General features: G+C 42.6%; 2 protein-coding genes across 2 annotated transcripts in view; one reads left to right on the forward strand and one right to left on the reverse strand.

Annotated features, from left to right (window-relative positions):
- Positions 1–1,259: 1,259 nt before the first annotated feature.
- On the reverse strand, positions 1,260–11,543 carry nop16 (NOP16 nucleolar protein homolog (yeast)). Its single transcript, XM_085289883.1, has 5 exons — positions 11,320–11,543; positions 10,070–10,178; positions 8,969–9,023; positions 7,378–7,484; positions 1,260–4,915 (listed from the first exon to the last, which is right to left on the reverse strand). Exons 1-5 carry the CDS (start codon positions 11,424–11,426, stop codon positions 4,772–4,774), a joined length of 522 nt encoding a protein of 173 aa, XP_085146009.1. The 5' UTR covers positions 11,427–11,543; the 3' UTR covers positions 1,260–4,771.
- Positions 11,544–15,242: 3,699 nt separating this feature from the next.
- grk6 (G protein-coupled receptor kinase 6) overlaps positions 15,243–26,100 on the forward strand; it is a 49,150-nt gene continuing 38,292 nt past the window's right edge. Inside the window, exon 1 of the mRNA XM_085289884.1 lies at positions 15,243–15,431. Coding sequence (XP_085146010.1) covers positions 15,380–15,431 — 52 coding nt within the window. The 5' untranslated portion in view covers positions 15,243–15,379. The remainder of the gene's footprint in view (positions 15,432–26,100) is intronic.

Raw genomic sequence — 26,100 nt, forward strand, 5'->3', positions numbered from 1 at the left:
TTTGTCGTCGCCCTGCCGTGTGGAAAGGCTGGCAGTGTGGACACCTAAGTGTGTGGGCACTGGGCACAGGGTTAATTCTTTTTATCTGTAGTTCATTTGTTTTGATTTCCCAGAAACAACCGATGGTTAAAGAATTACCAAGAGAGGATTTCATGTCATTCAAAGCCATCAAACCTTGTCGCTCGGCTTAAACAGAGATGAATCCCATGTAAATGAGATGCTAAAGTACAAGTGGGGAAACATGCAGAGTAGACATGCCATAAACACAGGCTTGCACTCAGCTTGTAAGTATCCTGTTATATCACCCGTTGAGTGGAGCTCTGAGATATCCCCTAACAAATATCCTATTTGCTTGCTTGCCTTATCACCCTTGCGTCTGCTGTCTGAGCAATTCACTGCAAACACTGACAATACGAACCAAATCTATAAGTGTCCGGACTTGTTTCTTGGGTGAAGTTCCCCAGCCGGCAGAGCAGGACTTTTATGAATTTGCTGAGACGTCACTCTGGCTCAGTTTCACTCTGTTTTCACGGCAGACTGCTACGAGTGTGACTCAGTCAGCATAAGCCTCACAGCAGGTACGACTCAGGCATAAAACACCCCAAATGACCACTGGCTTGTAACGATACATAACATCTAAAGAATGAAGTGATTCATGAGGGAAAGAGAGAAGGCTGTGCGATATGACCAAAATCTCATATCCCGATATAAGACATCTATCGTCCGATAACGATATAAATCACACAAATGTAACATTTTCTGTAAACTCTGTGAATCTCTGGCAGCTCGACTTGTGTGAAGTGTTTCCAGCTGGGCGTCGTGTACCTGGAGTCGAGTGTTTTAACGATGCATGAAACGATACATTTTTAGACATAAGTTGTAACAGCCGCCGTTTCCTTTGTGAGTATTTATTACACGGCGTGCTGCGGGGAAAAGCCTGTTCTAACGTTTGAGTCTAAGGTTTATTTTTTAGCACCTGGCGGCTCTTTTTTTACTTCTCATCCGTAAATAATCTGCATCTTTCACATGATTCAGTTTATTTTGAAAAGTCTCAACAGGATCTTGAGCTTTATTGTGAAAGGTTTATGTGGAACATAAACAAGCGGACACGCGATGCTGTTACCGTCGTTGTTGCTAACGACAACGCATACACACAGGCGCTCGTCCGTCCATAGTGTGGTTATATTACATATAAGAGAAAGAGAGAACTTTAAGACATTAATAAAGCCACGACAGTGACCATCAAAACCATGAAAAAATGTTGCCGTAAACAGTTTATTTTGCGACACCACGAAACAAACGATAGCGTAAAATGAAACGATAGACGTTTTTATATCATCATCTGATATATATCGTTATATTGAACAGCCCTAGAAAGAGATGCACCATGGGTGAAACCTGACTTCCATGAATGTCATTTTAGTACATGACGTAACTTCCAGGAAACTGCACCTGCCAAAACAGTTATATAACAGATACAAGACTGTCCTTGCATGCTAGTGTATATACAGAATGCACAAGAATGAGTATAACGCCAAAAGAAACCCCCCAAACCTTATCAAGGTAGCCTTATCAAATCCAAGTCACAGAGTTGCTCTTATTGATTGCATTGATTGATTGCACAGGCCCAGCAGCCACCATTCCCTAACCAGTTAGCAAGTGGTTGCTGGAAGTTGCTGTCACTGGTGGTGGGCTGGTTGCAAAGAGTGTGCTCCAGTCAAAAACTTCCTTGAAATGATGTTAGTCGCCCACAGATTGCTGTGGTAGCCCAACATTCGCCATTTACTCTGAGCTGTGCTGAAACTGTGAATTTCAAAAGACAGTTTTTACTTAGAAGCCAAACGACCTCAGTTTAGTTGCAGAGTGTTTACAGGTAATCTGCGAGCTTTGGGGTCTTTCTCACCTGGTGATTTCCAGCAACCACTCGCCAACCAGCGGATGCTGGTGGTTGCAAACCGGGGAAATACAAATATTTCCTCAGCACACACTGTACACAAATATGAAGTAATGTCTTAAACCAAACTTGGTAAAAAAAAAACCCCACAAAGGTCCTGAATTTTCACGCTGAACGACTCTGTTAATAATTCACAAGCAGCGGTGTTTATTTATAAACTGAGCAATCACGCCCGACATTCCTTCAGTACGACCTCAGATAAGAACTTCCTGCTCTCACGCCAAAGATCTTTTTCTTGGCTGTAAATGATTGATGAGAGCTCAGAAGGTGAAACAGCTGATGAAGAGTTTGTCAAGATGTTGTTTAGCTGTCGTGCAGGAGATAATCTAACAACAACCAAAGACGATAAAGGTACAAACCAGATGTTACCTAGTCTATCAGTTTAACAGACGGGGTCATAAAAACTTGCCATGATTTCATAATCAGTTATTTTTTGCTGAATAAAAGGAATCATGCCAGTTTTATGCACACATATATATATATATATATATGTGCATAAAACTGGCGTGATATATATATATATGAACACAAAACGTAAGAGTTTGATCGATTAGTTCAGAAATGATCACAATAGAAACACTTTTCCTTGTTATATCTGAATTATTAGATGTTACAGCAGATCTGCCATCAGTGTTTCACACAGGGAGGGAAATGACTTGGATTCATAGGCACGTGTGGATTGAACAGGACTGATTGGTTAACATCACCTTCATGGTCCAACCAGGATGTGTCCCAATCATTTTATTTAATCTTGGATTTATTTGGTTTTGTTTCTTATCATGATAATTTGACATTTTACCATGAACTCTGGGACAGATGTTCAGTGTTCCCACAGCATGAATTTAAGATTTTAAGCGAGGGGTGTCAAACATAAGCCCCAGGAGCAGAACTCGACCCGGCAAAGACTCACAGCTTTAGAATAAGAAGGAGTGCATAGATCCTTAATTTTAACTGTATTTTCATGACTTTTACAGCTTTTCTTATTGACAAAGACCACCCAGCCACCCTTAACCACCATTTTTGCAACTCTTGGGTTGATTGTCGTGAAGAGCGAGAGGTGGGCTGTGAAACTGGGGGACGCTGAACGTTCATTGGTTAGCCAGTGAGTAAATTATTTTACCTTGGTTTATCTGCCTTTCTGACTAATGGAGACCATAATCTACATCATCAGTATCACAACGTAGTCATGAAGACAAGAAACTAGAAGCTGAGCCCTTGAACTCATCATGGCTCAGCGGGGCCATCGTCTCACAGTCGCCGCCCCCTTGTGGTCATTAAAATAACTGCGTTTTGTCTCCTTTGTTCAAACCCCCCAGCCCTGTAAAATAAAACTCTTCATGAGAGCACCTTTTAAAAATAAATCATTAGGACGACGTGGAGGTCTGTTAATGGGATTCACTGAATACAGGCTGATTCATTAGACCTAGCCTGTCTTCAGAGGAGCTCACGGACGGGTGTTTCCCTTTCTTCAAAAGGACATCACGACCTGTCTGTTATCACGCATCTCCCGTTCGCCTCAGGGTCATCGTGTCTGTCCTCACTTCCATCTCCACTGATTAAACTGTCGTCTCCTGCAGGTTTTTCAAAGACGGTGAAGCACTTCGAGCGTCCGATTAAAACATGTTTTTAAATTTAAGACACCCTGATTCGGCTTCTCCTGCAGAATTAATCTCGTATCAAACACTCAAATTAACGTGTACGTTTATATTAAACACTTGCGTGTTCAGTAAAAGAGTAAAACCAGACTCTAATGAGGTTTCTACCTAAACACAGTGAACAAACTTCCTCTGCATTTGAACACAATTAAAGCAAAGACTGAAGCTGAACTCCACTGCAACGAGAATTTAGTTTACAATACACATTGTGCACAAAAAATAAATAAATCACAAAATATTTTTCCGGTGCGCTCCCTTATTGGTGGAATTTTTAAAGCCTTTCAACAAGTTGTTTGAATCAGCTCGAGAGCTGTTTAAAGACTTGTTTCAAATCTCCAAGTTTCTACTATTGGACTCTGCTTAAGGAGCTTTGCATGATTGACAGTTTGAAATAATCCTTACGTAGTTCCCATCACTTAAAGAAGAATTGCTTAAAACAGAGCTGTGCAATGTAATTTTAGGTCTTTAGAGCCACGCCAAAAGCAAGATCTGGGTCACGCTTTCACACGGCGTTAACATTTTTGTAGAGCTCTCCTCCAAATCAGCAAAAATATTTTGATCTGTCGCTTCTGGTCACATCCAGAAACTCTTTGAGCGTCCCAACAATCATCCCGACTTTTATTTCTGGCTCAAAAAACGCTCACATATTTGCTATTTATCAGTAAAAACATTCACCAACTTCTTTATTTTAGCACCTCACTTGATATTCGATCTCTGCACAGATCATTCTTGTCTCGTGGTTTCGGACTTTGGTTTGCTTGGGAATAAAAACAGAAATCAATTAACACACCAATAAAAATAGATCCATTTTTCATGATTTTACTTGGATGTTCGGGTCCTTCTGTGGTTTATGAGGATTATGGAGGAAACTGAAATACTTTTATCCCAGAGAGGGAAAAAACCCACACCTGCTGGACGAGTTTCAAGGGGTTTAAATGATTAAAAATCTCATTTCAGTCATGTTTGACTTTCACAAGAAGGAACGAATAAATCCTGAAACAAAATGACTCAATTAAAAATACAACAGGAGAGAGAAACGTCCCAGAACATGGACGTGTTTCCTCGGCACTCGCCGACAGCTCCGGTATTTTACTCTCCGTCCAAACACTTGACCTCAGTCTGAATGTCCACAGTCCACTTCCTCAGACCCACAGCAGATCTTCTACTGGACCATCGGCTCTGGAGCTGCGAGCGAGCTGACGAAGGCCTCGTAGTGCTGCGGGTGGCAGCGTTTATACTCGCTGATTTTCCTCTTGATCTGTTTGGGCGTGTCCTGGTAGTAGTTCTTCTCGTCTCTGGCCATCGCCTGCAGAGCGGGGAAGGAAGGGACAGCAGCGTGAGAGAGCCTTCCTCTGTGAACATTAACATTTTTACTGTCAGCATCTTGCTCTTGTTTTCCACTGACTGATGGGTCTTAGTTTAAATAATGGATCCATGCTGTATTAGAAAACAAGTGGTCAGTTTAACTCTCAGCATTTCCCACCTGCTACGTGCTGATCTTTAATTTTTATTCCTCCATGATCGCCTGTAAGATAACCTTCTTGTTCAGCTAACCAGCTTGTGCTTTCAGACACCAGCTAACTTGCTGTCCAAGTTGTTTTCAACATTTTTCAGCTTCCTTTCCAGTGAGTCTCTCATCCTTTGGACCGACTCCAGCTCCCCCATCCACTCGACTACAGCTGTCAACTGAAGTCTTTCTTCTGCGGAAAATTAAAGGATCTCCCTAAAAAGATCTGCAACCAGTGGAGGACTGGTTCATGTGCAGCCCGACTGCGCCCAGGAAGGTGGAGCTGGAGTCAGTCTTTGGATGAATGACTCACTGGAGAGGCAGCCAAAAGTCCCTCCTAATGAGAATCTGTGATGAACGCCTTGTATGAAATATTATTATACAAAGAGCCGGGAGATGACTGCTGTTCTGCACCAGGACTTTTCTTTTTCAATTTTGTTTACACATAATCCCAACAAAATTCCTCTCAACGTGGTTCATACTGTAAGCCAAAGACCCTACAGCAGGGTCGGCAACCTGCGGCTCCTCAGTCCTTATAGTGCGGCTCCGCGTGGTTTGGGAAAATAAATTAGTTTTTTTAAGTATTTAACTGAAGTGCATTTTATTTATGTCAGTTCTTTTTTAACTTGTAGTTCTAAATTGGAAGATTATTGTGATATTGAAATATAAAAATAAAATTATATTCTATTATTTTTTCATCACTCAAAATAAGCGTCACACTCGCAGAAGCCGGTGTACCCGCCGAAACGCCGTGCATTTATCGAGACTTTCAACTCCAGGTAGGCCAGTTATGGATCTTCGGATCCACATTATGTCGGCAGCTGTTCTCCACCGCGAACTACGTTAAAGACAAACACCGCTCACGCCTCACAGACGACAGCTTACAGTCCTGTAAAGATGAAAGTGACTTCTTACAGTCCTGATCTGCAGACGCTGTGCGCAGAGGTTCAGGAGCAGAAGTCCCGTTGTAAACATATCACGGCAGACCCGACGATGTTTGCATGAACACGCTTTTCAACATCTCTTTATTGACCACTTTTCACACACGGTTGCTGTACGCACACAGCCGGCTGTAGCTTTGCAGCTCACAGCCCGACACACACCAACACAACAGCACAGACGTTAAGGCGGCGAGGCGTGATTGCGGGTGCCGCTCAGGTGCGTCCGCCTCCCCTGTAGCGGCGCTGCAGACCACGCCCCGCCACACACATTAACCAGGTAAAATACATATTTATGCAGAATTCTGCAAAGATCTATTTTTCATTTTTTAGCAGCATAGAGCTTTTTTTCCAATTATTTTTTAAAAGTCAGGTGAAGGCTCCAAAAGGCGATATGAGGGTGGCAGCACAACAGTTTTTGTTTGCTGGATCATTTTCGTTCAGCTTTCCTTCGATCCTTCGAATTACCATCCTTCGATGGTAATTCGATGGTTGACCTCGGTCTGAATGTTCTTCTGTGTTTTGATTTGTAAAATAAAAAAAGCATCACTTTGATGGGAGCAGAAGTATACACCCGGGTCTGAACTGCAATAAAACCCTTGAATCTGCCGACACGTTCTCAGTGCGAAGCTCCAGCTGACACATTCGGCTCAAAAAGTCGAGGGTGGAAAATTTCTCTGTGAAGGACGTTTCATTGTACAGAGAAAAATCCACACTCTCACAATATCCCCTCTTATTGACTGACTCTGGCTTGGCAGCGCTCCCGGCGGTGACTCAGTCTCATCTAAAGCAACTGTTGAAAATTCATTTTAATGAGTCATTTTTCTAATAAAAACTCGGTTTAAACCTCTGCCACACACTGCTCTGTTTATCCAAGTCACTTCAGGGTTATTCCAAGTATAAAAAACTACAACAATCAATGCCTCTGATCCGACCCCCTCAGAATCAGGTGATTTTTCTGTGCAATAACTGCAGTATATTTAATATTTATCCTCACAACGTGATTATTTTCTGAGTTACAGGCTCATGAAACACAAAGATGACACATGCTCCGGCCTATCTCCCCCTTAAATAAGATAAAGCAGGCCCTGACGTGCTTCGAGGCTGTTACAGGTGCAGATATGGGATGCCTCTTGCAGAGACCATGGGTGACGCACATGAGTAACGGTCACTTGGGGGTTTCTGACCTTTTACTGTCAGTACCTGCTTATTTTTGTGAAACTTTCATGAATAACTCAGGAAATTGGCCGTAAAATGAAGGAGCTGTAATTTACTGTTAAATCCAGATGAAAGTCACTGTGGTCCAAGCTTGGTCGTTCTTACCTTGTAGTCCTGGTTGTGCTCTCGGATCATGTACTGAACGTATTCGATCAGGTCGGTCGATAACGTCTTGGTGTCTTTGCCGGGGAGGCTGGCCTCTGCCTCCAGCTCTGCTCACACAAACCAAAGAAGAAGAACAAAAACACTCTTCTCAGGTTTAACAGGAAGAAGGTAAATATGCAAACTGAAATAAGGTTGCCGACACAGACGAGCGTTTCTGAGCTGCGACCTTGCCACAGGTTGGAAATAAAAACGGTGAATCTGCAGCTGCTGCTTCTATAACATCACAACAAACACACAGAAGTGAAACACGGCTTCATTTTAATTGGTTTAGTTAGGCTGCATTCACAGAGCGCAACGTGAAAAGACTTTTGGAAGTGAAGTGAAGAAGCCGTCATTAAAAACACTGACATGTCATTAAGCAGCAGCAGCCGAGGACGATTTATCCTGACTCCGCCCCAGCGCCACGGTAACGGTCAACTCACCATGCTCGTGTATTTCCAAAGTGTCTGTCCGCTCAAAGTGCTTCACACTACAAGTCACATTGTTAACCATGTGCTTTATATTGTAAGGTGACGACCACAACGATACTGAGAAATGCCAACAATCAGAAGACCCCCTATATCAGAGGGGTCCAACATAAGGCCCGTGGGCCAGGATCCGGCCCACTGGACAAACTCTCGACGTTTAACTGTTTTTCTTGAACTGTACAGTTGTCCCGTTGATAAAGACCTCTCCACAGCCGCTCATACTGAAGGAATAAAAACTAGATAAACGATTAAATGGCAGTAAAGTTTTTTTTTTTCACTATTATGGAAAAATCCCCCAATCTGGACGACGAGCTAACAGAACTTTTTCTGTAATTTTACAGATTTGCTACCCACTCTGGCTGCCTCGTGGTCGAGCTCACGAGCTGAACCGGACAGACCGGTGTACGGATGAAGTGTTTGGGAATATTTGCTAAATCCTAGAAGCACAGCCTGGTTGGCATCCACGAGCAGGCTTTAAACGAGCCGTGGTGACCAGCATCCAGCCAACTCTGACCACAACAAACCCTCCTCGGGCTCTGTGCAGCGGCCAGCTCAGTGGCCTCTGTTGGGCTACGTTAGTGACGGAGACGAGCGCCGATCTACGTTCCTGCCCTCACCTGCACCTCAGAAAGGTGAATAGACTCAGACTCAGGGTGGAGACATCAGACCCTCAGACGGAGTCCAGAGTCGGGACAATAACCCTCCACATCTGAGTGAGCAGGCCGGGATGCCTCTGCTGAGGTCACCGACCTTTCTGTTGTTCTCTTATTGTCATTTATCAACCTTGGCATCGCCCTGTAAACTTACTGCTTCTCCATCGACTTATTGTCTTTATAAGATCACATCTTATTCTCACGTTGATCGGAGCCAATGAACTAGAAATCATCCCTAAATCATAGAAGTGTGACAGAAAAACATGCTGACATCATGGACACACAGCTCCTGGCTCCAGATAAAAGAAGAATAAATGAATAAATGAGCAGGTGGGGTTTAGTTTAGCGTTTCCTGTCACCTGCAGGATGAAGTGAAGCAGACATTCATGTACATGAGGAGGAGACACTCACGCTGTACGATGAAGGGTTTGGTGACGACAGCAGGCTTCTTGTCTTCCCGGGGGAGCTGCACGCGTGGAAGAAAAACACAATGAAGGTCATCAGGCAGCCTGTTTGGACTCTGGGTTAATAAACATAATCATCCGTCTTCCACCGTAATGCGACGCGATGACAGCTGTGAAATGTGCTTTATCTCATCTGCGACGACGTTTCGGGAGACAAAACCGTTTAAGTGTCCTCGCCGCCGAGCCCGGGGGGAAGACACGAATTCATCATTTAGTCACCGTCACAGGAGAACAAAATGAAAACGTCTGAATGTCTGAAGGCTGCTGGAAAACAAAGTGCAGCCCGCAGGCCGGCATTCACTCGGTTTAGCCCCGGGTTGAAACGGCAGCGGTGATTAATTAAAAACACGAGCAGCTGTAAAACATCAGCCGGGATAAATTCAGGAGGTAGCATCTCTGTTTCTGTCTGAAACCTGGAGCAATCAAACATCTCAGGCTGAGTGCAGACTTCATAATTAACACTCTGTCGCCCCCTTCAGGCTCAAACTAACATTTGCAGGAGGTCAACACAAACATGCTGCAAGTTTAATGTGCTGGTTGTTTTTAACATTAACAGAATTTATAGCAAAAACTTGAGGTCATTCCTTCATTTCAGGTGTTTGCAGTTGTTATAAATATGACTGATTTAATCACTTTCATCTTTAGCTCTACACTCACAGACCACTTCATTAGGTACACCACCTCAGCTGCTCGTTAACACAAATATCTAATGAGCCAAAAACCACTCATTACAGCCAAGGTAGGCGGAGGAACATCTCTGGGTGCATACTGCTTGAAGCAGATGTGCTACAGCGGCAGAAGACCACGCCGGTGCCAGTCCTGTCAGCTAAGACCTGAGGCTAATTCACACAGGCTCACCAAAACTGAATGACAGATGATTAGAAAGATTGGATAGAAGACCTGAATAAAATATAAACATTCACAACCAGAATTTATGAATAAATTCATATTTATGTTTCGAAACTGACTTTGCATCTAAAACATGTTTTTAGAGCAAATTAAGCGCAGCTAAAGAGATCCGAGACCTAAACTGTGCGCAGTCTCTTACCTTCTGCTGTTTTATGGGCAGAGAGCGGTTAGGATCAAAAGCCAGACCCATCTCCTGCAGGTTCCTGGCGACGGACTTGTTGTCGTCCCACGCATTTCGAATCTGAGATCTGACAACGACAACATGTTAGACATGAGAACAGCTCATCTACTGCAGCCTAGCACGTGACCAAGAGCACAACTTTGTCTGTAGAATCGAGTCTTTAATGCACAGGAACAGTTATTCACCAGATTTATTACTAATAAATGAAACCCTTAGTCCTCCAACACAGCCTGTATTTTCTTTAAGAGGTCTTCAGGAATACTTCGCCAAGCTTTCTGAGGACATTCAAAGCTCTTCTTTTGTTCCTTTCACTTTCATGACCCCACAGTGCTTCAATAACGTCGAGGTCTTGGCTCGGGGAGGCCGATCCATGACTGATGCTGTTCTATCCAGATATGCTTTTACTGCACTGACACTGAGATCACTGTCATGCTGACAAATGCAACCGTTGCCAATCAGATGCTTTCCAGATGATCTGCGTGGTGGATCAAAATCTAATGGTACTTTTTAACGGTGTTGCCAAGATACCCAGCTCCACTGGCTGAAATGCAGCTCCAAACCATCACAGAGGCTCCTCTGATGGAGTGATGATGGGGAATAATCCCTCCATCAGATCTGCTGCCACTGATTTTCAGTCCAGTGTTTGGATAATTGGCAAACCTCAGCCCAATCTTCCTGTTTCCCTCCGTTAACAATGACTTCCTGACAGCCAGTAAACCGCAGATCCATCTCTCAGGCCCTGTGTCAGGTCTTTGCGGGATTTATTTTCCTTCCATTTCTTAAGGACATGACTTGTCCAGTTTTCTCAGCATTTTTAAAGACACCCTGCACATCTGCTGCAACATTTCAGTTGTTGGTTCACATAAAAGAGGACATTTTAGTGCCTGTCACCGTCACTAATGATCATTTCCATCCTCCGTCTGTGTATCACTCAAACAACTGCATTAAAAACAGCAGGTGAGGTTTTAGTGGGCCTCTGTACATTCATCCTCTAACATCAAACAGCTGATTTCATGACAAATATTCAGTTCACACTCAGATACTTGTGTTAAAAGTATAAAATACTCTCTTTTATGAAGACTTTATCCAAATGGAACAAATGGGACCAACAATCAACTTTCTCGGGGCACTGATATGTTTTGGCTGCAGCTTTAACAACGTGTTTTTGCATCATTCCTACTAATATTAGCACACATGCTAACACTCACTGCTCGATCCTCGGGTTCGACTTCTTCTTGTTCTTCGTCTTCACGTTCTTCCGGTTCCGGTTGTAGTCAAACTTCTTCCTCCGGGCTGACTGCTTGGCTCGCGGCATTTTAGAGATTTTCCTCCGTTTTCAGAGCCGCAAACTTTGTATTGCTCTTACTGTGGCTCCAAAAATCAGAAAGGAACAGCCAACGTGCGGGCAGCAACAGGAAGCACGTGTTTGGTTTGTGCAGGTCATGTGACGACTAGGCCACACCCCTCCAACCCAACCGCTTTTCTTTTCTCATTTTTTTCAGAATGTACAGAGTCCACCTGCAAAAACAAAATAAAATAAAATAAAAAAGAATATAGTACAGGAGAAAATAAACACATTTTAATATTTACAAAATAATGTAACATAAAAAATAAAAATATAAACGAAGAAATTATTTTCTCTGCTTAAAGCAATTATTTTATAAATCAAATAATTCAAATAATTTTGCGGGAAAAACTTAAAAAATAGAAAGTTTTAAGTTTACTGTATGTTATGCCAAATTGCTAAGATATTAACAGAGGTGAGTCCAGAAGGGGACATGTGGGTCTCCCATCCCAACAAGCCGCTGGATCAGAGTATTTAATCTTACAGTGGTACAGTGGTACAGGTACACACCGGCTCACTCCTTGGCGGCCGCTTATCGGGGCCTGGAGCCTGGGGCTTGCTCGGGCCACTTCGGAGGTGGGGTGCCCCCGGCCTCTCGGCCTGGGGCTCGGTCACTCAGGCACGGCTGGCTGCCGGCGGAGCTCACGGGCGCGTCAGTGCAACCCCCCCTGGCTTCTGCTCCGCGGCTGCTGGTCTTCCTTGGTCTCTTGTGTTCTGGGGGCCTCTGGATGTCTGGAGTTTTGATCTCCTCCATACCTGCTTCACGCCCTGGAGGACGGGGCTGTGGCCCCCCCACACCCTCTAGCAGATCATTACATGAAGGAACCTTTTAAAAAAACAAAAAACAAGCGCGTCCATGTTCACAGGTGTACACACGGGTGATCACACCCACAAACTACACCCTTTTTGGCTCCTACCTCAAAGCACACTGTGTTCTGTTGATCTTATGTGCTGCACAATAATGTTTAACATTTAGTATTTACTGTCATATTCCCATATATCATTGTGATGCTGTTTATTCTATTACTCTTGTTCTCTTCTGCTTGCTTTCTTTTTTCTTTCTCAGCAGGTGATCCAGGTGATCGATATATGCATTTTTTTTCTTTTTCTGCCCGTTCTGTTGGTTTTTGTCTTTTGCCCTTCTCCCCCGTCCCTCTTCTCAGCTGTTTCTCTTTCCCTCTTTCTTTCTCCCCTTCTTCCCCCCAGTCAAGTCTGTCCCGTATTCAGTAAGTGAAAATAAAATAAACAATAAAAGGTGAATCAAATGGACCATTACGGCAAGGCTGGGATGGTCAATTTGGTAAAGTAAATCCGTTGGGCATCTTTCTTTGCCTTTAGACAACAATTCTGATGGCAAAAGAGCCAAACGGGACAGGCAAAAAAAAAAAAAAAAAATCTTACAGTGGATGAGAGCAGAAAGAAGGTACAACCATTCACTCACTGTAACATTGTAACATATTCCCATGTTATGCTGTTTTCTTCTACTCTCCTGTATGTTGGATGCAAATAATGCATCATTTATTTGAAACCTTTATCTTATCTTGCAGATAAATTGCATTAGCAAGCTACCCAACAACAATATACGTCATTAATATATCAAAGGCTTCAGCATTAAATTGGTTTACACGTCGATCAATCTATAATTTTCATCCATGTCATGTATGTGACTGTGAACATGCCATGAATAATTCATTCATGAATACTTTGATTATAAATCAGAATTACAACTTCCAGCTTTTTTATCCACTGCTAAAAGTCAAAATCCTGTTTTTCACTTGACAAAACAATTATCCAACACAAACTGATCTTTAAACACGAGCAGTATCGTTCATTACACCACCATGTAACAAACCTGTAATAGCATCTAAAAACAAGCCCGGTGTTTTCTACGTCATTTTTCTGTGGTGATTTGAGGGGATCTTTATTTTTAAATGAGATGCTTGACATCATGATTTTCTGAGCTGCTGAGTCAGAGCTGAGAACCTGCAGCTGATGACTGAAACATCCAGAGGTCAGTGTGATCTAACCTACTCCACACCTGCTCAGAGACTCACAGCGCTGAAATCCAGACATCCTCAGAGTCGTCATTATTCATTATTGATCAGATATAAATAAAATCTGCACTTAAACCCTCCTGCCTGTTTGCTTAAAGGTTAAAACCCTGCTGATGATCTGAGTTTCTTCTCATAGTTTTCTTTGTGAGAAACACCAAAGTAGAAATACTGACACAATCCTCCTGAAATCTAATATATATCAGACTTTAGTGCCAAACCTGAGGAGCAGCCTACAGTCTCTTTAAATACCAGTCGCTTGGGTGTTTTGTATTGTTCTACTGGATTCAGGTGATTATCTCACCATTTTTAATACGTTTCTAAAGCACTTTTTGACATGTCCTCATCTTAAAAAGCACTATATCAATAAACTTTACATATTAATAAAGCAAGTTTACCTGCACAATATTACCACTTAAATTCACAAATAGCTAAATGACATATGATAACAAAGAAACATCAATAAATATATGCAAATAGTACCACAAGCAGTAGATCTACTAGCAGTTACAGTAGTAGACACATATTTCCTGTACAGTTCACACAAACACACACTGTCTTCAATATTACAGGAAACAATAAAAGTTCAGATGACTTATGAAAGTTTAAATTTCCCACAGCGGTGGAATTTCAATTCATACATTGTAAGCTGGAGCTCCTGGAGGCTCTTCTGATTCTAAGAAACGAGTCCAAACTGAACTGAATGGGTTTAATAAGTAAAAGTAGAAAAAAGAAAAAAGTAATTTTAGTTATTTTCAATAGGATTTGCACAAATGTTTGCAGTTAAATTGTGTTAAACTTACCTAAATCTTAAATTGATTTAGGTAAGCTGATTGAACTGAAAGGCTCAACTCTGTGGGGGTCAAAGTTTGCAGAACTACAGAGGCAGCTGGAGCCACAGCTGTGCGTGTTCATGGAGCTGCAGTTATTATTTAGATAAATGTAATAAAGACTTAGCTAAATATAATAAATACAACAGGTAGTAAAAAAGTAATAAACTATTAATGTAAAGTAACAAATGAAACAGTTAGCTAAATGTAATAAACAGCTAACTAAAAATAATACATAACACAGGTAGCAAAAAATTAATAAAATGCTAATGTAAAGAAAGGAACGAAACAGCTAAAAATAACAGATTACACGGTCAGCTAAAGGTAATACACTGTTAACTAAAAATAAAAGACAGTTAACCAAATGAATTAAAAGTAATAACCTGTTATAAATGGCTAAAAGTACTGAACGGTGAACCAAAGGTAATTAAATGCTTAGCTAACAGTACTAAATGATTAAATGGTTAAACGGTTAGCTTAAAGTCACAAAGCGCTATCAGAGACCAGTTCCGTCTCTGGTAAAGCGTCCATTATAAATTATGCCACTCGGTCTTTTTTAAATTGATGTTTAAGTAAAGTTTGTTGTAATATAACTCAAACTCGAATGGTATGGTTGCTAGCATGTTCTAATACCTTTAAATTGCTTCTTTAACTAACACACACTTCGGGGCTCAAAACCGAAGCATTAGATATGAGCAGAGTGAGCTATCTGCCTTTGATATTATGATGCTTATTTCCTTAAACGCGCCTTTGTAACAGAGTGAGAAGTCTGCTTTATTTCCTCCTCTCTGACAGCAGCTTCAGGGCGGAGTGATGGAGCGAGGAGGAGGAGTAACAGGAGGAGAAAGAGGAGAGGAGGGGCGCGGACTGTCACCGGACGGGTCTGCGCGAAAGCAGAACGGAGTTTTTCCTCCTTGGCTGGGCGGTGGGAGGAGGTGGTGGCGGTGGACGGTGCTTGGCAGAGGATAACTGTGATTGAAGCCGCCGGGGGGGACCTGGAGCTCGGTGTGCTGCCGCTGCTGTAAGCCCGCACAGCATTAACATGGAGCTCGAGAACATCGTGGCCAACACTGTGCTGCTCAAAGCACGGGAAGGTAAGGATGGGGAAGGCGGTGTGACAGCTCCTCTCCACCGGTGTGTTACAGTCACAGCACCGGAGGGATGCCCCGGACTCAGGCGGCACGAACTGTTCCTGCACTTCCTGACAAATCTTCTGATTATGCGCGCAGGGTGTTACCGTAAATACAGTTCGTACGAGTAGATAGAAACGACCAACCGAACTCCGTTTATAATTCGAGCGGTATAAAGCTTTGTTTCATATCCGTGGTCCTACGCTGAATGTCAACTTAATGAGGACTTTATTCAAGAATTTAACAAACAGTGTCCACTTCGGCGTGGAATATGTTTAAACAAATCTCTTAATTACCGTGAAATCTCTGTCTTCCTTGTTCATTGTGCCGACTACATTGTAAAGTCAATAACTGTGTTATGCTACCTACACAGGGCATGTATGAATGTTTACTATATGCCAGTATACGCTGCATCAAAGAGTATGACCTAAAGCCTGGGAAAACGTTACAAGTAGCAAATGTTTAAAATTATTTTTGGCGTGGCTTTGATAGTGTACCTAAAAAGGTTGTCCGGAAAGGGTTGTAACCGTGAACTGTGGCTGCAGCAATACATCGGGTTTCCCTTGCTGATCTTGCAGCATCGTCCTGTAGTTTGCGAAACAGGATGTTGTGGCAGAGCAGCTGTGCTGTGCACGGCTTTGTGCACACAATTGATTTTACTGTTCCTGCCAAAGATCATCATCATTAAAACGGCCCTCATTAATCAGCTACAACCAGGAAGCTGTGATATCTGTGGGTAAGGGTCCAGGTGAGAAGGTTGGCTCGTAGGACACTCTACTGGCACAGTTTGTCCAATAACTCTTAACACTTTTGAATACCTAATGCAACATAAACGGCCCTCCTGCGATCAAAGGCCTTTGTTATTGTTCCAGTAAACAGGAGACAAAGGTTTGAGTGGCTCACAGCCGACATGATCCTAATGCCGTGTGCACAGGCACCTGAGAAGATGTTTCATGAGTTTATCAGCTGTGCTCATACATAACCAGAACCTGAGGCTCTGTGCTGGCATCCAGCCGAAGCGCCCTTGAGAAAGGCACCGTATCTCTGGGCCCGTCAGGCCTTGACTCTGACCTCTCTGGAGCTGAGACTTATCTAAACTCTTGAGTTTAAGTTCAACACAAAGTGTGAGCCCGGCGCTTTTAATTTCCTGCGATCTGCAGAATTTTCTGCACCAGTTTGCACCTTTTCTCGTTGCTTAATATGTAACACATAATTGCTGTTTAATGATCGTTCTCAGTTTTCCTCATATAGCACTGTCCCCACTGAGTCATCACACATGCAGCCGTGACTCTTCTGACCTCACTGGGGTTTGCCTGGTTTTGGATGTGAGAGTCATCTGATATCGGGATAATTCCCCGGCCTTTTGTTTGGGGATGAATGAATAATTTGTTTAATTTAATTTAAGACGTGTTTCAGTAAACAGGGCACTCATTCATCGAAACAAGGGCTGGCAGTGTTATTCTTCAGCATGTGTTGGACAACTTTTCACTTTCTTTAACTCAAACTGGGATTTTTTTCCTCTAAATATCTGCATGTAGTTTTAAATAATAATTTATGAGGTGTTTTGGATCAGTAGTGTATTTAAAATAACACAAATTGATGTAAAAGCTGAGTGAAGCGATTCGCTCTAACAACGATGATCCCTGCTTTTAAAATTGGAAAAATATTCATGTCAAGTGCACCAATGAAGAGTCCAGCGACACTTACATTAATAGGGAACAACTTCAGGAAGTGACCAACGTGTTTCAGCTTGGCCGAATGACCCCGAGGAACGCCACGAGCCGAAACGCATCAGTCACTTCATAAAGTTGTTTCCTCTCAATGTAAGTGTCGCTGTACTCTTCTGTTTGTTACATAGTGTTAGTGGAGCGATAAATACAGTCAATAAACTGTGATAATGCAGTGAACAACACCGACATATCACAGCGGGTCTTTACTCAAACTAAACCACTGTGTGACAAACAGTGACTGTTTAGCAGGAGTAATTTAAACTGTGACTTTATTCATCTCTGATATGGTTGTGGAGGATTTTTCATTCACTCTTCTTTACAATGTTGCTTCAGCTCATTGAGGTTTGTGGGCACTTGTTTATGCACAACTCTGTGAATGTCCAACCGCAGCATTTCAGGCGTGGCGAGGACCCTGAATCCTTTCTTTTTCAGTCGTTCTGTTTGCTGCTTCGGATCGTTGCCCTGTTGCACGACCCAGTTTAGTTCAAGCGTTAGCTGTCAGACAGATGGCCTCACGTTTGAGTCTTGGTACACAGACGAGTTCATGGTCGACTCAACGGCTGCCAGGTGCCCAAATCATCATCCATCCACCAACATGCTGAAAGTTGGTATGAGGTGTTCTTGCTGATCTGCTGTGTTTGGTTTTCTCCAGAGGTGGCGCTGTGCATTTCCACTCTGTCTGTCCAAAAGACATTGTTCTAGAGGTCTTGTAGTTTGTTGAGATTTGCAAACCTCAGCCGTGCAGCCATGTCGTTTCTAGAGAGACCTTTTTCCTGGAAACCTTTCCAAAAAGGATGTACTTGTGCAGTCTTTATCTAAGTGTGCTGACATGAACTTTAACCTTTAATAAGCTGACTGAGGTCCGTAGAGTCTGAGGCTTTTCTGCAGTTTCCCAGACGTTTGGACGTCTTTGCTGTTCACTCCTGAGAAGATTGTAGTATGCTTCTGCTGGAGGTTTCTTCCTGTTGAAATGGAGTTTTTCCTTGCCACTGTCACCAAGCGCTTGCTCACAGGGGTCGTCTGATTGTTGGGGATCATTGAAAGGTCTTTACCTCAAAATACGAAGCACCTTGAGGTGACAGTTGTTGTGATTTGTGCTATAAAAATAAAATATAATTGAATTGTGTTATCACACACCTGAATGAGTCAATAGAGGTGGTCATGCTTTCCGATGATAAATGAATTAACTGCATTTGATTATCAGCATCTGGCTGATACTTAACCTCTAAGTCTCTACGGATGCATGGGGTGCACTTCGTTTTGCCCACACTGTTTCTACATTTTGCTTTGGTTTTGTTACAAAGTGTGATGATACATATGTTAGATTTTGTATTTTATTACAGGTTGTGTTGACCTAATTTTACAACCTACAAAGAACCTGATTAACTTGTGTACTTTCTTTGTAACTGCACATGAGTCCTAAAGGTAATCCTGTAATCTAAATGCAGGTTTTCAAAGAGCATATAACTTCGGTGCAGAGGAGGTATTCAGCCAGACGATGATAAACTCAGCTCATCAGCAGCTCTGTTTTTGCATCCGTAAACCTTTTAGAGGGGCAGCACCTTGATTTTCAACATCTTTGTGTCCTTCAGGTGTGTTATGGAAATTTCAGAAGGAAGCATTTTTGGGAGTTTCATCTGTAGTTGACCTGTTTTACTCTGCAGTTGGATTATTCAGAGTGCTGTACTGTATACCGTCTTCAGCTTTGCCCAAGGATGTGATTTTAGCCCATTTCCTCACTTCTGTTAAGCAATTAGTGCCAGTTAATTTCAGTGTGCCTTGGAAATCGAATTGGTTCGTGAAGAGTCTCAAAAGTTCCCCGAAAGGCATGTGCAGCGTGACGGCTCTTCAGTATTACTCCAAACAAAGAGTCAGGGGGTTCAGGCCTCTGAGCTGCAGGTTTCTTCATGATGGCACGCTAAGAAACACTGAATGTGTCAGTGACCTAAAATCATGCAGCGCGACGTGAACGCTGGAGCACGAACGGAGGAGAGAGGCCGACATGACACGCTCTCTGCCGTGCAAAAGTTCCAGTCGTGACCTTTTGTGTCACTTCCTGTGTGCAGAGACACTCATGCCCTGCAGATGTCTGCTTTTGTGCTGCAGGGCCGATCGGTGATTTAGGCCAGCGCTGAGGAGCGATTTTACACGACGTCAAAACCAAACATAGAATTCTTTTTTCATATTTTAGACGTGCAGTAAAACACAATATACACGCCCCAGTCCACTTTCAGTTTTCACTATGATATTGGTGTAATTAGCTGCTACACTGTTACTACACGGTTAGCCATCTAGTTAGCTGTATTAGATTAGATGTGTTTCCATGTTAGCTTAATACGTTCTTTAACTTCCTGTGTGATTTCTGTCCATGTTTTAGATGCTCTAACGAATATTAAGCTAACACTTAGCTTAGGTGCTTCTTTGGCATCTAAAGCCCCGCAGTAAACCCTGTTAGCACGTGGTCACACCTGCCACCGTTTAGGTTTCAAAATCTGGGAGGTTATCCTGGATGTTGCACAGAGAATGATGCAATTAAGCACATAAAACGGGCACAAAGACGGCATCATGCGTATGCAACAGCACGACCAAACTGAACTGCTGCACGCAATCAAAAAGTCTGGTGAGGCAATAAACTGATGTAAACGTCCAACCGACTTTAAGTTCATTCTGTCTACTCTTCGTCTAAGTCCACTAAGACAGCATCATCAGTCCCAATATCATGTCAGTGTAAACTTACTCAGATCTCAGTCGCATACATGAGGTATTACTCGAGGCAGTAGATATGGCTGGTACTTGGTAACAGTGTCCTGTTGTGGATAATTTGCTTTCTGTTCAAAGCATTAAAAATAGTTTTTCATTTATTTTATTTCCAAACCACTATTATTAACTCGTTGACTTGCTAAACAAGCAAAATCCAGCAGCACCAACGAGCCCGTTAAGCTCCAGAAATGCTGACGGTGCACTAACGAAGGCTGCGGCCAGGACAGAGTCCTCATGAAAGCAACTCTCACCATTTCTGAAATATCTTTTGACTTTGTTTGTGTGGTTATTGTTTATAATCACCAAAGGTTGTTTAAATTTAACCCTAAATATGGTTTAAAAAAACCTTTATGGTCAACTTCTGCCTCCTACCAAATAAACTCCCGTTGATTTGAGTGCAGGATTGTTTCTGTCACCCGAGTCTCTCTTATAAGATCTCTGGCAATAATGTTGTTAATCAATAATTATAAACCAGCTAACTATAGATGGATGAGAAAGATATGGTTTGTGCCACAGCTGCAACTAACAATCTGTTGTAAAGTTTTACGTTTGAAATAAAGAATTAGCGTCCTGCTACAGAAGGATGAAAGACTCTGAGGAAACAAGTCAAAGTCCTCCAAGAACAGAGGGGCTAAAGTCAGTCCAGTCTGATGGAAGACGATTACCTAAAAACCTTCTTGAAAATGTTAACATTTAATGAACCATCTGTGTGTAAAAGTGATAATAAACAGCCAAGAGTTAGAGCCCAAGTGCAGTTTCAGCAGGACGTTACAAAGAAATGCTGCTGGTGTAAATCAGAGAAATTCATCAGTGCAACAAATCTGTAAAACAAACAAACAAACAACACAAATACATGAAACAAATTGTCGGGTTCATCTAGAGTTAAAGAAGAAAAGAAGTCTTCTGTCATTTAATGGTTCTTCTGCAGTGAGAAGACTTTTCCATTATCTAATTGTAAAGACATTATCAATAGTGAAAAGGCAGGAATGTTTCTGAGAAAGCGGAACATGTTATGGTTCATGGTTTATCTATAGTACAGCCGGGCACAGCTAATGTATTTCTCAGGAAGACTGAGAGAGCATAGACTGATGATGACGTCTCTAATCCAGGAGCAGGTGTCAGCACTTGAAGCGGTTCACTAATCAAAGCTGACAAAAACACCAATAAAGTTTGCTTTAAAAACCTTCAAGCCCCGCCTTTACTCCCAGGCTCTGTCTTTTATGAGATTCCCTCTGCTTCAGGCTGTAAGTAGCCAGGTCGTATTGACCGACTGCATGTCATTGACAATCTGTCATCTTGGGTAAGAGGAGGCGGCCTTAAAATATACGAGTGTTGGCCCGGGACTCGAACACATCAGTAAAAACCCTGCACACTCTAATACTGCCATATTACACGTATAGTAATGTTAGTTGGTATATAGACACAAATATCCTCCTTTAATGTAGGAAACCACAGTCTGAATGCACAGCACAAAGGAAACAGGCCTTCTCACAGGAAGTACCATGAAAAGCCGCATCTGAACCTGACTTGATTGTCACCTCCTCCTCTCTTTTTTTGCGTTCCAGTTCTCACCTTATGCTATGTGATTTCGGTCCCTGATGTCACTTCCTCTCTCACTGCTGTTTACAGCAATTAAAATCTGGGAAATCGTGAGCTTTAAAGCGAAGCACAAACACCTTAAAATAACGCCTTTTAAAAATAAACATGTAAGCGGAACGAAGTCGCAGAGACAAATAAAAAACAACTTTTAGTTTGCTTTGCTGAAAAAGCTGCGAATCGGCATGTTTGAGGCCGGTTTTCTGTCCACTCGATGTAAGCACTTGCCTCGGTTTACATGTTGGTTGAACCACCAAAGTTGTAATGACCTGTTCAGCATTTTAATCCGGTGCCCTGACATACAGAAAAACATCATTGAAAGAAGCATTTCTGGACCTAGCTGATAAACTGATTTGATAAATCTGTATTAAATCAGAATGTGTGTGGCCTCTGCAGAAGACACAGTCAGTCTGCGTCTGTATTCTCTACCTACAGTGTCCTGAGATGGTCCTACCGGGGCCTTCGATGTTAACATTTTATTGCAAAGAGGAGCTTCCTGGTTGTGGTGCCTTGCTTCACAAATTATACACAATGCATACACCACCACAGTGGATTTTAGGTCAGATAATCAAGATGCAAAGACGTGCAGACCTTCAGCTTTGTTGCAGAGTGTTTTTGCAACATCAGAACTTACAGTCTTTTTTAAAGAAGGTGTCCCATTTCCAGAGACTTAAAAGTAATCGGACAGGAAACTGATAAAAGATCTAGAAATGATTCAGAGACCAGTCAAATCAACAATCTTGTTCATTCTTTGAAAGCATGGATGCACTGACCAGCGTACCAACACCTAAAGTGGATGATCACAGAATTATTTCCATGGTTCAGAAAAACACCACCCAACACCGAACCAAGTCAAAGTCATTGTGAAGGCCTGAAATCAGCAGACGTCTTCATGAATGGAAATACAGAGTTTAAGGTGTTCCACTGCCTGCTGATTGGTCAGCTGATTGGTCAGCAGGCAGTGGTTTCCTTCCTGGACTTGCTTCAGACCATGGTTAAACCTGAACTCACCTTGCTTAGCTCATAAGCCAGCCTCATAATGGCCTCCAGGGTCATGTTTGGCCTTCAAGTGTAACCTTTGAACTGCCTAATGACTTTGAGAGTGCGGGATGAATTGGGCTGCTTTCATCTTAATTACATCGGTGTATCGCTCAGTCTGTCTTTCATTGGCTTCCCATCCGTGTACTCATGCTGTTTGTCTTGATTTACATTTTCACTAATGCACACAGCGGGCGCGGGGCATCAGTCAGCTTATCTGTAATTCTGATATCATCGCCCATTTTTCAGGCACAAACACAACATCTTGTTTGCAGTGTCTCTATGACAGTAATTGATTTTCAAAGCAGCTGCCTGGAAGTATTTGAATAGCAAATCCTGAAGCGTGGACTGCCTTCCTTCAGGATCAGGGATGCTGAAGGCTGGACGCCTCAAGGCTGCTGCTGTATTTACAACAACGCCGTGTTATCAGTGAAAGCCTGGATGGTGCAGGTTCACGATATTTCACGTAAGAGGGTGTTTACAGACAGCAGATGGGGGGACTCGCTCTCCTTTATTTTTTATTCTTTAAATCGGACTTTCTGTCCCAGTTTTTTGTAGCAAAGGGCCAGAAAATAGCAACACGATGATGAGACCACAGACACTGATGTCCATTTATGAACCTGCAGTTTGATTAGATTTATTGCAGCTGTCCTGTTGGGTTTTTGGAAGCAGAAGAGAATATATTACTTATCAGATATTCCATTAAAAATGCTCCCAAATGCATGATGGGAACAAGCCCAATCCACTTCTACTAGAGCTGCAATCCAATATTAATCACTGCAGCCCAACTTTAAGCCTCGGAAGGATCGAGATGGATCAGTTATAAACAAATTTACCCACCACACTGAAGCTGAGTTAAAGGGAGAAACTGTCCCAATGTGTTTATTCTTAGCTGGTTGATTTCTTCTGTAAAGTGGGATTTTTTTTAACATGGGAGTCAATGAGGAACGAGTCACTTTTTGTGAACTGGCTGTTAGAGAAACTGCAGTCGATGCTACCAAAACATTTCTCCATCACTGCTTTGCTCCACTTTTAGAGATCGTCTGAATTCCCGACTTTTACTGATGAGCATCAATATTAAATGCAGATTCTTAAAAGACTTTATTCTTGTTTTTGTAGCGCGATGATCCAATATCTCTAAAAATGGATGTTTGTCATCAGATTAAATGTTAAGAAACTCTGGAGCAGATATATACGGAGCATGGTGACAGGATCCGATCTCTTTCCTAAAGTTGCAAAGGGAGGATGGTTGGCGTTCGAGGCTCAGACATGAGCTCACAGAGTGCGCTGGTCCTGCTTATTGCTGCGTCTTGAATGAAGCTCTATCAGAAACGAGAGTGCCGCCTGGCTCTGAGAAACCGCCCAAACACAGAGAGGACAGGAACTTCCTCTGGTTTCTCTTTGTTCTGCAGCTCTTTGTCTTCACCCTGCTCGACGGCTTCTATGAAAACGGTTCATCGGCTGCAGGGTTGCCATGACTTTTAACCTCATCGCATTTCAAACACGGAGCCTCGAATAAAAGATCCCTCCTCTGACCACAGCATGTGCTCTTAACTGAGATAAACAAAGAGGATTCAGGAGTGGTTCAGGCTTGGGTGCAGAGACAGTCTGCTTTTGTCCACAGAGAAAAATGCTTCATGTTCAAAAGCTTTAAACAGACTTCCAGGACCTGTTTGCTAAATTGATTATTGATTTAGAAACTACTTCCCTCTGTTTTTCTCAGTGTCTGTGATTATTCAGACTGTCCTTCAAAACATCCCAGAAACCCTAAAACAAACAATCCTCAGATGCAGACCAGCAGGTCACAGCTTTACAAAGATCCTCTTTTAGAGAGCGATATCACTTCTGAGTAAATTCAAAGGACCAAATTTAATCAGATTTCACTCACTGGTTTCGTCTTGTTTGAATACGACTCTGGAGGAAGGAGGGAAAAACAGGCAGACCTTTGTCCGGCTCTCGGTTTCATTTTCCTTTGTGCATTGCAGCTCGTGTGTGCACAGCTGGATTGGTGAGGAGCCGGCTCATCGCTGGGGATCATTTGTTGTAACGAGCCCTTTGGCCTTGCCTGCCACCTACGACCGACAACAGCAGAGGTGTTACTGAACATGTGTAAGCCTCAAACCCTCAAAATTAGAGATAGAGGGTGAAGCTGCAAAATTAGTGATTGTGGGTATGAGTGTTGGGTTTCCTGCTGTTTGTTTAAAGCGCATGGGAGCCACATCTGCTCAGATCAGCACCTCTGGTCACATCACCCCCACAGATCGAGCCTGCGCTTCCTACTAAAACCACAACATGCTGCTTTTCTCTCTTCTGTTCTCACGTTTGGACCGATCGAACCAACTTCCAGCAGGGGGCGACTCTTCTGGTTTCAAACAGATCTGATTGAATAGACGTCTATGAGAAAGCGACCCTGCTTCGTACTCAGTTTACGACCTTCGTGGAGCTCATGGTCGCAAGTTGTGTTTACCACGTGATGTTTACTTTGTAAACTGTGGTTGTTATGGTGGCGTTTTCAGATGAAACATGAAGAACAGTGATTTTGGGAACCCAAGAATATTCAGCCATGACCACCAACAGGAGGACTACTTATGTGGAATTACATCATGGCCATCAAAAGAATCTCATCACAGCAACAACAAAGCTTTAAAACCACACAGACATCACCTGCTGCAGCTTCTATTGTATTATAGTCTGGTCTGCTTAGTGTGAACCACCATCGGAGTAAAATAATGTTACCTTGTGATTGGCGTATTGGCGTGTGTTCCCTTAGAATAAAAATCCAAAATGGAGTTTCCTGGCGTTTGCTTCGTCCACCAGTATGGAAGACGTCGACTTGCAAACACTCAAACTACTCTACAAATATAGTGTCCCTTCAAAGTAAAAGCTGTACCTTTTGAAACGTGTTGGTTGCAACAGTAAGGCGTAACTTTTACTTGGAAGGGAAACGCTCTCTGTTTCCAGGTTATATGTTGGCAGATAGGTTGGTGTGTTTCGTGCAAACTATGAGTGACTAAAGCAGTCGCAGGGAAGCTTTTAAGCTGGCAACCTCCAGAAACTACTTGACAACCAGTTGGAGAATAACATTTTTCCCAAATGACTGCTGGACGCTCTCAGTCCTAAGATTGAAAAAAACCCGACTTCATCGAACCAACGAGTTTCCTGGTTTCTAACACACAAACAGACCATCTATGTGATCTGTGGTGAGCAGTCAGGCTAACACAGACTGTCCCTGCAATGAATTTACTTGTTGTTTAAGCACAGGAAAAACATCCAGCGCTCAGAAAATATCTGCATGTCTGCTTTTTCAGTGCAGCTTTTCACACTGATGATGTGATTTCACTGGGCGAATTTGCAACATTAATGTTTTCAAACCAAGTTAGATTTTTTGGATCTGAATAAGCAGATCTGACCAATCAGATCACTGCATCGATCGGGTCGATCGGCTCTCTGAAATGATTTTTTCTCCACCGCCTCAGAAATGGTCTCAAAATCCAACCTGGAAACCAGAA

The sequence above is a fragment of the Mchenga conophoros genome, linkage group LG10 (assembly GCF_057382185.1).
Source record: "Mchenga conophoros isolate Kocher_MC1m ecotype Shallow Benthic linkage group LG10, M_conophoros_male_GT1.1, whole genome shotgun sequence".
NCBI lineage: Eukaryota > Metazoa > Chordata > Actinopteri > Cichliformes > Cichlidae > Mchenga > Mchenga conophoros.